Here is a 12,704-nt window from a genome sequence, read left to right on the forward strand (position 1 = left end):
GCTGCTTTGCTTGGAGCTGGATGTCGGAATGCAGGACTGCCATGGAGCAGGCTGATTTAGTCCTGTAGTATTTTTTAGTCGCTGAAGGTTTTCTGCCGACCTGGGAGGAGATCCTGTAGAATCTGCATTTCCACGGTGTGCAGAACACCTCACAGGGAGGATGCCCTGATTCAGGAAGCTGAAGGCAGAAGCAAAGCTTGGTACCATGGTGTGTGGATAGTGGTTTCCCTCGAAGGTGCCAGCGGTGATGCCTCTACAGGGTGGGTGGGGCAGGTCTGGAGCATGCGGGTGGTGTCCTCTGGAGGGGGGAGGGCGGCGCCGAGGGGCGCGGAGAGCTGCCGAGCCTCTATCTGCTCAGCCCCGCACCCAGGACCTTGTTCGCCAGCGGCTCGGGGGTCCCGGCCGAGCCCCACTCGTGCTCCACGCTCTTCACGCACGGCAGACTGGGGTTGGCCTTCTGCACTACCGAGATCTGACAAGTCTGTGAGTCGTAGTGGGCCTCGCACCAGTCAGGGAAGTCAATTGGGTGCTGGGTGCTGTGGGAGAGGACACGGTGCCGTTAGATCCCCTGATTAGTGCTGGGGAGCTGCTGACTGGGCTGGGTGACTTCCTGCTGACAGCCCCCTGCACAGGATGCCTTCCAGACCAGCTCAGGCAGGTCAGGACATGGCTCCTGGCACATCTGGGCATCTTGCTGTGCCAAGATATCCTTTCCAACTGCCCAACTCACCCCACCACCTTCAATGCCCTAGTGGGGTCCTGCCCACCTCTGCCTCTTGTTCCCCAGGAGTCGGTGCCCCACAGCCCTCCCAAGACTCTGATATCTGCTGCATTTGCAGCCACCAGACACCCCCTGCTGCAGATCCAGGGGTGCCGTGGTGGGAAGTGACAGCCCACCCCAGCATGGCCCCTCACTCACGTCTCACAGCAGCCCACGCCAATGGGGTGTAGGCAGGTGCAGAGCAGGCAGTTGGTGCTCAGCCATGATTCTCCAAGGGAGAACTGTTTCCCTTCGTACTCACAGGGAGCTGCAAAGGAAACAGTGGTGATGAGAACACATGGGCCTGTGCTGAGGGCGAGTGGAAGCCTCTTTGACACCCCTGTGCCCTGAAAGAGGGGACAGAAGTGTCATGATGACCTCTTACCCACCTTATGGTATGGAAGATATATGGTGGTCTATCTACTGTCCTGCAGGAACGGAATGCCCTGTCATCTGCCATGGGTGATGTACCCATCCACCCTCTCCTGGCCCTGCCTTGGGCTCTCACCACTGCCCCATCAGTCTACAACAAGAAGCAAGTGGCTCTTGCTTCCCTGAAGAGGACAAATCCAGCACCCCTTAGGGTCTGGGCATTTCTGCAGCCCTGCGGGGAGACAGCAGAGGGATGATGGCCCACCCTGCTCCCTTTGCTGCTAGTCCTGCACACTCAGCCCCAGCCAGGCTCCTGCCAGGAGCCTTCATGGCCCAGAGAGCTGTTTCTCAGCCAGAGCTCTGGGGAGCTGTTCTGTGGTTTATAGACTGCTCCTTCCACTCACCACTGGCCCATGATCCCATTCCTGAATTCAGCACAATCCCTTCCATACTTCTCAAGCATAGGGCAGAGCCCTGCCATGCTGGGAAAGCCAAGGCCTCCTCTTCCCATCAGTCTCTTCCCATCTCACCTCCTCACTTACCTTTAGCTTGGAAGTAGCACTTGGCCTGGGAGCCCGGCAGGTGGAGGAGGAGGGAAAGAAGCAGGCAAAGCCTGCCCCAAGCACACCTCATCTTCTGTGCTTGCATGGCCATGGATGGTTGAGCTGGACTTGTTCGCTTTGCTTCTCTATTGCCTTTGCTCCTTTCCCTTCTCTTTCTCTTTCTCTCTCTCTGCCTTTTTAATGCTCTTCCCCTGATCCCAATGAGAGATATTTATAAAGTTCAGCTTTACGACTCTGGCCACCAGCTGTGCCCCACTGGAAAAGTTGTAAAACTCATTTCCTGATTTGAAAGGCATGAAAACAAGAGGTAGGATCAAGATTTTTAACAAGCTGTGAAAAGCTGATTCATGCCCTCCAGAAATTTCTCCAGTTGGAAGCCCCTGTGGGTGCAAGGCTTCACAGCGAGGGGAGATCCAAAGGTCCCCAGCGGCGTTGCCCTCTGCAGCGTGATGAGCATGTAAGCAGCAAGCACGGGAGACTCTGGCTCCTGACCAGGAGAGCTCCAGGCTCCCCTTTGGTCATGCTGAGCCATCACTGCTTCTTCACAGCAAGCCAAGGTTTTGGGAGCATCCCGTCTCGCAGAGCTGCAAAAGCATCCTGCTAACAGTGTGGGATGCAAGTGGCACCATCCTCATTTGGGAAGGAAGGTGCTTGCAGCCAGCTCCTGAGTACTGCATCATGGCACTTTCACCCCAGCCTGAGTTGCAGCCATGCCAGGCTATGGCCATGCATGGGCTGGGGGGTGACAGGAGATTTAAAATCAGAGAATCATAGAATATGCTGAGTTGGAAGGGGCCCATCAGGATCACCATGTCCAACTCCTGGCCCTGCACAGGACACCCCAAGAATCTCAGTCTGTGCCTGATAGTGTTGTCCAAACACTTACTGAGCTCTGACAGAACTTGGTGCTGTGACCAGAGCAGCCAGTACAGCAACTGCCACTGATGCAGAACAGGAGAGAAAGAACTGGGGCTCATCTGAGCAGTGCCCATGAAAAAGGACTGTGCCTGTGCACCTGGAGCACAGACAAGGTACCAGAGCTGAGCAATCCTCTTTCAAAGGCCGCAGACTGGCCCCTGCAGAAGCAGGAAATAGGAGGAATAAAATCAGGAGGCAAAAGTGCTTTTGGGCAACAAGTAACCTGAGAGGTAAATGAGGGATATGACTGGAAGCAAGGACCTCTGGGAAGATGCCACATCACCCAGGGATGTGCCTGTGGACCTCACAGACCCTCACCCAGAGGGGCTGCCTCTGTGTTGAAGTGATAAGGCTGTTATCAGCTGGAAAAGGGAGTGGATGTGCAAGGAGGAGGTCAGAGCCCTGGGAGCCACATGGCCCCAGAGAGCTACAAGCAAAGGGCTGAGTTGCCAAAAGAAATTTGCAGCCCTTGTCAGAGGTGCTGCCAGCAGCAGGAAACAGGGCTCTGGGGATGGTCCAGCAGGGGGCTCAGCCAGCACAAGGCCGCGCTGGCAGTGAGGCAGCATCAGCAGCGGTGGCGTATGTGGGTCATCTGCCCCTGCATTAAGCTCCCTGCTTTCTGAGACTTTGGGATAAATTTACACCTTGACGCGTGAGGCTTAATATCCCTTCCAGAATTTGTATTGGCATTCACTATTATAGCTGGATATTTTTCTTATCCCTGTAAGTGCCCAATCCCTCATTGAATCCTGCTAAATTTTGGCCTGAGCATTTTCCTGTGGCAGTCTAATTAAGCACAGAGTGAGAAAAAAAAGCTTCCTTTTATCCACTTTATCCGTTCCGGATTCCCTGCCTTTGGATTCGAAGGCACAGTCCCTTCCCTTTGGTGCTCTGGGCCCCTTTGCCATCCCATTGCATTCATCTCCTGCAGCTTGCGCTCCTGCTGCTGAGGGAAAAGCTCTGGGTTTGCATCCCTTCTTCCCCTTAGAGAAGTACCCCAGTCCTGTTGTAGTGCCATGGATGATCCCTTGGAGGTGGCTAGATGGCAGAGTGTGGGATCTGTTGGGAAAGGCTGATAACAAATCAGAGAAATGCTGGGCACCCCCTGCTGACCACTGGGCCATGAGCCGGGATGGTAGAGTGTACCAGTGACAAATGGAACCTGCCCTTTGGTGCCGAGTTGTTACTATATAAGGAGGATAAAAGCATTTGTCGTCAGAGCAGTTAATTAATATTCCTATTGTGTGTTTGGAAAAAGAAGTCTGGCATGCTAGTAACTGCACTGAAATAATCCATCATTGTTTCATCAAAAAGAACAGCAAATGTTAAAAAAGAGGAAGTGGTGGGTTTTACTCAGAGGCCCACAGGGTTAGACAGACTTCCACAAGAGTGCTCATCCTGAGGTGACAGCATCTCTTGGCTGTGTAGAAGGGCATTGCCCCTGCTCCATCAGGGACATGGAGAGGCATTCTCAGGATTTCTGTAGCCATTATGGTTAATGGCTACATTAAATAGAGGGTTAAAACTATGAGACTGTAGCAGCATGGAGATGGATGGTGGTTGCCGCTACCTCTCCCAGAAAAGTGTCTCTTCTCAAGAGGCTGCTTGGGGGGGGGTGCACAGGCACACTCAGGTCCACACTCACACATACAAAGCTTAGCTCAGAAAAGAAGGCAAGAAGGGTCTCCTGTATAGAATTCCAGTGAAGTTTATTTTGCAGACTCACGCTGAAGGGTCCAGGGACAGAAAGAGCCAGATCAAAGGAATGTCCAGGGTTAAGTGTGGGGGTCAGGAGCCAATAGTCTGAACACAGAGGGCAAGACAAAGGGCAGTGATCTATAGAGGATGTGAGAGCAGACCATCAGCAATATCACAACCAGTGGGGAAACAGGGAAAAGAGAAATCTTGAACTGGGTACATATATGAACAATAGAGGTGGGCAAGGCCCACGGGCCAGTGGGAAAAGCAAAACTGAGGTAGATTAACATCGGGCTGCAGAGCACTCTGGCAGGAAGCCTTTTTGCTCACCCTAAGCTATGAGGCTTTTTCAAAGCCTATGGTAGAGTCTTGCAAGGCATTCCTCCAGAAGTTTCCCTTAGAGGCTCAAGGGCCTCCACACAAGATCATTGGCTTTTGGGTTTTTCATCAAAGTGTGTTGCTGGTAAAATGCAGAGAAAAGAAGAGTGTCAGGATACCTCTTGGCACATTGCAGACGGACCAGGGTAGTGGACCAATGTTCACACTATGGCTGTGCATAATGAAAGAGGCTGGTGGTCCCCCATAGCCTACTGATCCTGCTTTTCACCTCCTGACCACTTTGCTTCCCCCACTTTTCCATTCCTTGGGCACCCACCTGGCCCCAGCACACACATCCCCATGGGTGATCCAGAACATTTTGGTCCTGGTTGTGCAGGAGGGGAAGTTGTAATTTGGAAAGCAGTACTTGTAATTGGACTTGGTGCTTCAGAGCTTCTGCCTGGATTCTTGAGGGGGGCTGCAGCAGGAGGAGCTGACACCCACCCTCTCCTCCTGTGCCAGCCTGGAGGAGGTTTTGCTGCAGAGACTGAAAGAAAGCAACCATTGTTGGTCTCACACCTTGGGGAGCAACAGAGACCCAGGAAAGAACCACAGAAAGGATAAAAGGGCTGGGAAAAGTGCCTCTCTCGAAGTTCAGTCACTCTGATTTACCAGGCAGAGCCCAATAGAAGGGATCATGTGTGTGCCTGTCTACGTGTATGCCAGTGAGGAGTAGTCACCACCTTTGGGTATCCCAGGATCCCGCAGAAGGTCACATTCCTTTTACAGGAAGGACCCAGCACTCCTTCCTGGCCCAGCTCACAGATTGTAGCTGGTGCTGCACCCCACCAAGAGCACAGTTCTGATGACCTCCTCTCTCAGCAATCCCTCTGCAGAGCAGCAGAATGCTGAGTTCGAGGGAGGGACCCCATGGATGGGGAAGGCAGAGCACCCAAGCCAGTGGTGCTGGGATGAGGTGACAACGGCCCACCCCAGGGCACTGCAGAAGGCTCAGGGGGTAATAAGTTATGCTGGACCAGTTGCCATCAGCAGAATCCAGGAAGGTTATAAAACCTGAATCTCCTGAGGCTTCAGTTGGAGCTGCAGCTGCAGAGCAGGAAGCAAACAGGATCCCGGCTGGCATTGTGAAAGCAAACACCATAAATCCAAGGAAGTGCTCCGATTGCTGTTTTAGGCACTGGGGAGTTTGGCTCCTACTCCCCAAAGGTATTTTATTTTCTCTCTAAACAAAAACAAAACCAGCAACATTAAAAAAAAAAAAAAATTAAAAAAAAAATCCACAACCCCAGTTTATCACTGGACCAAACTGCATGGGTGCTGCTGTGGACCCTGAGGCAGCTCTGGGGTGTGGGCATCTTTCTTTACCCAGCACCTTGAGGATATATCAAGCACCAGGGCACCCAAGGCACCAGGGCAGGTGCAGGTAGATGCCAGCTCTGAGTGATGACCACTCATGAATGCTCACTGCTCACTGGCCTGGCCAGACCCTGGGGAGAGGTGAGCAGAGGGCTGAGGAAGAGATAGGCAGTCAGGAGCTGGTAAGCCAGATGGGTAGCTCAGAGAGGCTGGAGTACAGCCTACCAGAAATGAGATTGTTGTTCCAAAAAGGGGACAAAATATGCCTGCTGGATGAAGCTTGACGCCAATGGAGAAGCATGGGCTGCAAGGCATGCTGGCATGCCTTGTGTCTTCCACAGCCTCAGCACCCACACCCTGACCCTCCTCGCAGGGGAGAGGTGTTCTGACCCCAGAAGTTAGGCACAGCATTTCACAGGGGCTCTACAACCGTGGTTGGAGGGCGTGCGTGGGTTCTCTGCCATGGGAGAGGACCTGCTGTGGGATGGTGTCTGCAGGTCCCCAGTCATGGGATGGGCTCTATGTCCTGGGCAGTCCCATGCTGTAGTTTACTCGGGCTCTCATGCCCCCTTGCCCTCTCTCACATGGTCTCATCCTCCCTTGCTCATGTCCATGCTCCACTCCTTTGGCACTTTATGGCACTTTCCCAGGTTGTTTATCATAGCTGCTCTGCATCAGGCCAGGTTTTGGCATCAGTGGGTCAGCCATGCATTTCTGCTACCCTCAGCCCTGGCAGGGTGTTGGCACCCACTCTGGCTCTCCAGCACCCTAGATATCCCAGCATGGGCGTGCTGCAGCCTGTGGCTCTACCTGGGCTCCCTCAAGGAAATGTGCCAGGAGGTCACAAGGTGTTTAGGAAAACAGGCCTTGGCTCTTGCTGGCCATACCAGGAAAATAAAAACATCTGGGCAAGCAGCCGCAGAGAGACTGTGAGAGGCTGGCACTCCATAAATCCCCTGGAGCAGGTGCTTTGTAGTCGGCACAAGGAAATGAGCATATTATTCAGCTTGGCTTAAACCCCAAAATGTTTCCTGTCCTGTGAGTCAGAAATAACCCTGGGAGATCATTCCTAGGCCACGCAGAAGCTGTACCAGCCAAAAAAAGGGCCAGGCACTTGTTGGCCTCAGGACTTACCAGTGAGGTCAATGGTCCAGGCCTCTCATTTTGGAGGGGAATTTGCCATGGCAGTGTCATGCCACCAGTGCTGACCTCAGCATATCAATGGCCTGGAACATGCTGAGGATCCACAGGGGACTACCAGACTGGTCCTGGCCACATTGTTTCATTGGGATGCAGGAATGGAGAGAGCCTCAGGAGACCCTGAGGCTTTCAGTGTCCTGGGTGGATCCTGCAGATCTCTGGCCTCACTGTGGTATCAGAAAGATGGATCCTCTTGCACAGTGCATTGGCTGTTTTACTGGCACCCACAGGGCCATGCTGGGGTGATACCCTGCTCTAGGGACAGTCTACATGCAAAGCCATGGATGGCTGGTGGCTTCATGGTGGAAGAGACTACCTAGGCATGGGACTGGGACCCCACATACTCAGCCTGAGGACCTCAGAGAAGTTGGAGAGGAAAGCACTGTAGGAGCTGTCCCCGGCTTGGCACAGGCAGCACCCACCTGAAGGAGTTCATGGGTGACACTTCCTGTCCTGGTGCCCTGCAAGGACACTCCTAGGGTCCCACCCTGGGTCTGGGGCACAGAGAGTTGTTCTAGGGGCTCTCCTCATGGACACACTGGGACAACCCATGTCCTGGACCAGGGAGGTGACACAGCTGCCACATTTAACCACATTTTTCCCTTTAAAATACTTGCCTTTGCTCGATTTTTTCAATTACTGGCACACAAACTTCAAATCCAAACAAGGAGCCCTTCAGGCTGCCTGGACAGCAGAAGCACAGGAAGCCCATATGTGAAAAGGTCACCCCATGTATCTACACCACTCCCTGGGTGTTTTGTGCCCACCTGGTCAAAGCCTCTCTGACCTTCTGAAGGTGTTACTCTCCTGTTTGGGATGGGGTGGCAATGTGAGCACCAGCAATAGAGAGCCCAGTAGAACCCTGACTCACACTTGAGTAGAAATGTGAGTCCTCAGTGGTGCCTTCTCCATCCCTGCCTTGTTTCCATAGCCTCCAGCAGGAAGGGGCTGCTGCCCATCCATGCTAGACCTCCCCGTGGCCCAGCACTGTTTGTGCCTTGGCACAGCAGTGTCTGCAGGACTCCACCTGGCCCTGACAGTGACAACCGTGCTGCAGGCACTCGCTTGTGGTGCCTGCCACACTCTTTACAGCCACCTCCTGAGGCTGGCAGGTTTCTGGCTCCACTTTCAGCATGGAGGTGAAGAAGCTTGGCAAGGCCCATGGCCTTGTGCTGCTGCATGCCAGGAGGTGGAAAAATTATTGTCATCACTGAGGACTGAGCGCTTGGTTATGCTTGCCAGGAGAACATGGAAAAGAAGAGTGGAATCTCAGGGGTGTGAGCCCCCCAGGACAGATGAGCATAGCTGTGCTCTCAGTGCTTATCATGATGTAGTGCAGTCCTTGGGCCAGCATGTGTGTGATGAACAAGTGTGTAAGATCACTTTAAAAATCACTGGCAAGGGTATCAGCAAAAAACAGATTTAATATTGAGTGGCAGCACAACAAAGTTCATTGGCAAGATTCACTCTACCACTTACTAGACAGTTAAGGCACATTGAGGAGGAAAAAAGCAACAATGAAATCCAGGCAAACAAAACAGAAATGAATTGTGAAACAGTAGAGTTTGTGTGTGTGTGTGTGTGTGTGTGTGTGTGTGTGTGTGTGTGTTTAGGTGTGTATGACAAAAGGATGCTGGGGGCAAGGATAAAAGAGGAATATGGCCTAAAAGCTTAGCAGCACTCACACTTTACACTACTTAACTTGTAACTTAACAATTTAACAGAAGAACACTTAACAAGCATCTAACCTATGTAAATTAAACTTAGCAAAAGAACAACACTTTAGCAGCCTTTAACTTAGCTTATAGCCTTTGACTTAACCTTAGTTACAGGCCTAAGTTACTTAGATCTGAGATACTTAAACATGTAAGAGAGCAGCATTTCTCCCAGATTTGCTATAGCCTATGCTTAGGGGCATGCACACAGACAGAAAGACAGTTGCAAGCAAGGTACCTGTGAAAAATTTCCTTCAAAGGTCAGTGAAATACTCACTTTGGATGCCTTTGCATCCCCTCAAAGGTTGAGTTGAGCCTCAGGGAGTGAGAGTATCAGCCCAGGATCCATCATCGTTCAGTGATCCTCCAAGTACAGCAGACTTGAGTTTGCTGGCTCTGAGAGGGCAGTTGCTGGCCACAATCTGCTGTGTTCCGGGACAGCTCAAAGGGTCTCATTTTGGACCACTGTTTACAGGGTTACAAGAGAGTGGGCTTTAGTTGTAACAGTGTTTCATTCTTGCCACAGTTTCAGCCTGCACTTGCTTTGAATATCTGAGAACAGGGATGTTCTGCCTCTCAGGGAAGAAAAACAGTTGCCAAGGCTGTTCATAAAAAACCCCAAGAGCTCTGTAAGACAGCTGAAGTTCCTGGAAGCAGGAGGTACTTCTGAAAAGCTAAAGAAGAGCGGAGCCCAGGTACTGTTTTTCAAGGCTGAGGTCTAACAAGCATTTCTCAGATCTCAGTGCAGCCTGAAAAAGGTGGGATGCATCACCACAATGGGTCACCATGGATTCCCATGAACCACCATAGACAGCCATGTACCACTACAGACTACCAGGACCAGGGTGCAGGGTGCAGCCCAGTGCAAGGGAAGACTGTCATCCCAAGGTGTGGGATGCCAATAAAATTCCATGTAACAGGGAACGTGCAATGGAGTTTAAAAAATCCTAAGGTATGATACATCTGTGTGTATGGTAAGTATATGGTGAGAGTATTATCTGTTTATGGGATGTATGGTGTGTGTATGGTGTGTGTATGGTGTGTGTCTGGTCTGTGGGGTATGTATGGTGCGTGTGTGGTGTGTATGGAGTGTGTCTGCTCTGTGTGTGGTGTCGGTGCGGTGTCATTGCTGTGTCGGTGTGGTGTCGATGAGGTGTCCGTGGGGTGCCGGTGTGGTGTCATTGTGTTGTGTCGATGTGGTGCCATTGTGGTGTCGCTGTCGTTGTGGTGTCGTGTTGTCGGTGCGGTGCCGGTGCGGGTGTGTGGCCCCAGGGCGGTGGCCGGGCCCCCTCTGGTGGCTCGCACGCGCACACACGGGGTGCCTCCGCACCCACATTCCCCGTCACCGGCATCTCACGCGCCCCATCCCTCCTGGAGCGAACCCCCACCGGCTCCTCCCTCGTTCCCTCCGCCCCCTCTGCTTTTCTTCCCCGTATCTCTATTCTGTTTTACCAGAGTCGTTCCTCCGCCAGAGGCATTCCGCCTGCCGCAGGTCCTGCGGGAGCAGCACCACCTCCCGGAGAGGGCGCGGCGGAGGCTTTTCCCGCTCAGTCTGTTGCCAGCCTCTCTGTGTCCCCTTTGCCCCCGGCCTGTGCCACCGCAGACTCAGGACTGGAGCCACAGGGCTGGGCTGGGGGCACCTGCAAGGTGCAGCGCCTGCCACCCTCTGTGACACCCTTCACTGACACTGTGGTCTCCAGTGGGACCATCACCACCCCACCGTGTCCAGCTCCACACTCCATGGGGAAGTTCTTCCAGATCTTTCCAGCTTCTCATTTCTGGATGTAATCACTGTCGACTGGATTTCACTGTCCTTCGGCTCAAGCACCGCTGCCAGCTCCGTACCACACCGGACCGAGATATTTATAGCCGGGAATGCAATCCCTTCGTCTCGGGTTCTGCTGGGCTGGGTGAGCTGAGCTCCGCGACCCCGAGACGCGAGGCGCACATCACTCACTGAGGGGACACCTGCAGTGTGAATGGCAGGGGCAGTGAGAGGGACTGTGATTCCCAGAGGTGGAAGTATCCGTGCCGGGGCACCCTGTGGTGCCATGACCGCGGTGTTGCTCTGCTCTGGTGGCCTGCCCAAAAATCCCGGGAGGCGACAGCGACACCCTGCCCGCCGCTCAGCGCAGCATCCCTCACGCATCTGAACCACGCAGGACCTTGAAGGGCCAGTGACAGCGACAAGACCTGCGGGGCCGCCGTGCAGCCAGTGCGCCCTCCCTGTGCTCTCACACACAAACATACAAGCTCTGAGCCGTGGGGCAGGGGCTGGCACCGCCCTCAACGCCCCCCTCCGGTCTCTATCGTCCCCCACCCCGCCCGATGGGAGCAGGCAGCAGGCTGGGAATGCCAGGAATGCACCTCAGGCATGCTGCTCCCGCCGAGCCCCCCTTGCCCCACCGAAGCGCCCTGCAAACAAACGCACGGCACCTCTGTGTCCTCCCTGGCTGGGCGGCCCCCCATGGCAGCCCATGGCATCCCGTTAGGTCCTTCCCAACTTCCCGGGTGTACCGGCAGCCCCGCTCTGCCGGCGTTGTCCCAGCCGCACGGTTCCACGGGGCTTGTGCAAAGCTCATTGCCCCATAGCCAGACCTTGCACCCCGTGCGCTCCCCTGTGCTTCACTCGTAGGCGTCCACTCTCCTACCCCACCACGCCACAGGCCTGTGTCCCATAGCGGAGCGGCCGAAGCCCCAAAAGCTGCAGTAGTGACATGCCCGTTGCATCCAGCCCCCTGCTATCCCCTGCCCTCAGCTCCCCCTGACTCGGCAGGTCTTGACTCGGCCAGGTCCCTGTGGCATGGGTTCCAGTGCACCTTTCACTACTGGGCAGACACACTGGGTCTCAGGGACCTCTGGTTCCTCAGGACATCCCAGTTCCAAGGGTCCAACTCCCCAGGTGCCTCCCTGCATCCCAAATCCTCGAGGATATCTCTAACCTGCTCCCCTTCTCCCAGGAGAGATACCCACGGTCAAAGCACTGGAAGCCCACACAAGGGAGGCAGACAGATCCCGGGCAACCTTTCCTAAGACCCTGATTCGTCCTTTATCCCACAACTTAAGACCTCCAAAAAATCCCTTGTGAGGACACTGACACCCAGAATATCCCTTCCCCTTCCAGCTGGCTGTACCTACCCCGCATCCCTTCACATCCTTGCCCCCCTCCCCAGCGTACTCCTTTGCCCCATCATGCAAATGCCCCACACCCCTCTGACTTCCCCAAACACTGGAGACCCCCAGCGTGAGACATCCCCTCCCCAAACCCTAGAACTTGGGGTATGCTAGAACTCTCACTGCAGCTCCCCGAACCCAGGTACCTCTTTTTCAATCCCTCACCCAGCGGGGACATTCCAAATACTAAAGCTACCTCCCTGATTCCCCTCACGGACCCTAGATTCCACGTACCCCCTCTGCAATCTCTGCCCACTGGAAGCCACCGACTCTGGGGACTTTCCTCCTTTAATCCCCCGATGGCGGCCCCCGAGCCCACCCCCTCCACGCAGAAGCCGAGCGCCCCAGTCCCCTGTCCCAAACCGATGCCCTCTTCTCCGATTCCACCTCGCTGCACCTCACCAGAACCAAAGCACACCTCTCTCGGTCCCCCACCCACTGGAGACACCTCGAACGCGGATGCCCCTCCCTACCTCCCGTCCCGGAGCCCCTAAAACACAGGCACCCCCTATTCAATCCCTGCCTACTTGGGGCCGCCGGAGCTGCGGACCGCGCTCTCTAACCCCCCGCTGGGGATCCCATAGCGCTTCGTCAACCTGGAAGCCAGAG

General features: G+C 54.3%; 1 protein-coding gene across 1 annotated transcript; it reads right to left on the reverse strand.

Annotated features, from left to right (window-relative positions):
• Window positions 1–346: 346 nt before the first annotated feature.
• Window positions 347–1,786, reverse strand: MSMP (microseminoprotein, prostate associated; the record flags this gene model as incomplete). The annotated part of the gene is made up of 3 exons (XM_083883156.1): window positions 347–536; window positions 920–1,028; window positions 1,675–1,786. The coding sequence occupies 3 exons, from the start codon at window positions 1,784–1,786 to the stop codon at window positions 347–349; spliced, it is 411 nt and encodes a 136-aa protein (XP_083739282.1).
• Between the last annotated feature and the right edge of the window lie 10,918 nt (window positions 1,787–12,704).

The sequence above is a fragment of the Zosterops lateralis genome (genome assembly GCF_965231275.1).
Source record: "Zosterops lateralis genome assembly, chromosome: Z".
Classification (NCBI taxonomy): domain Eukaryota; kingdom Metazoa; phylum Chordata; class Aves; order Passeriformes; family Zosteropidae; genus Zosterops; species Zosterops lateralis.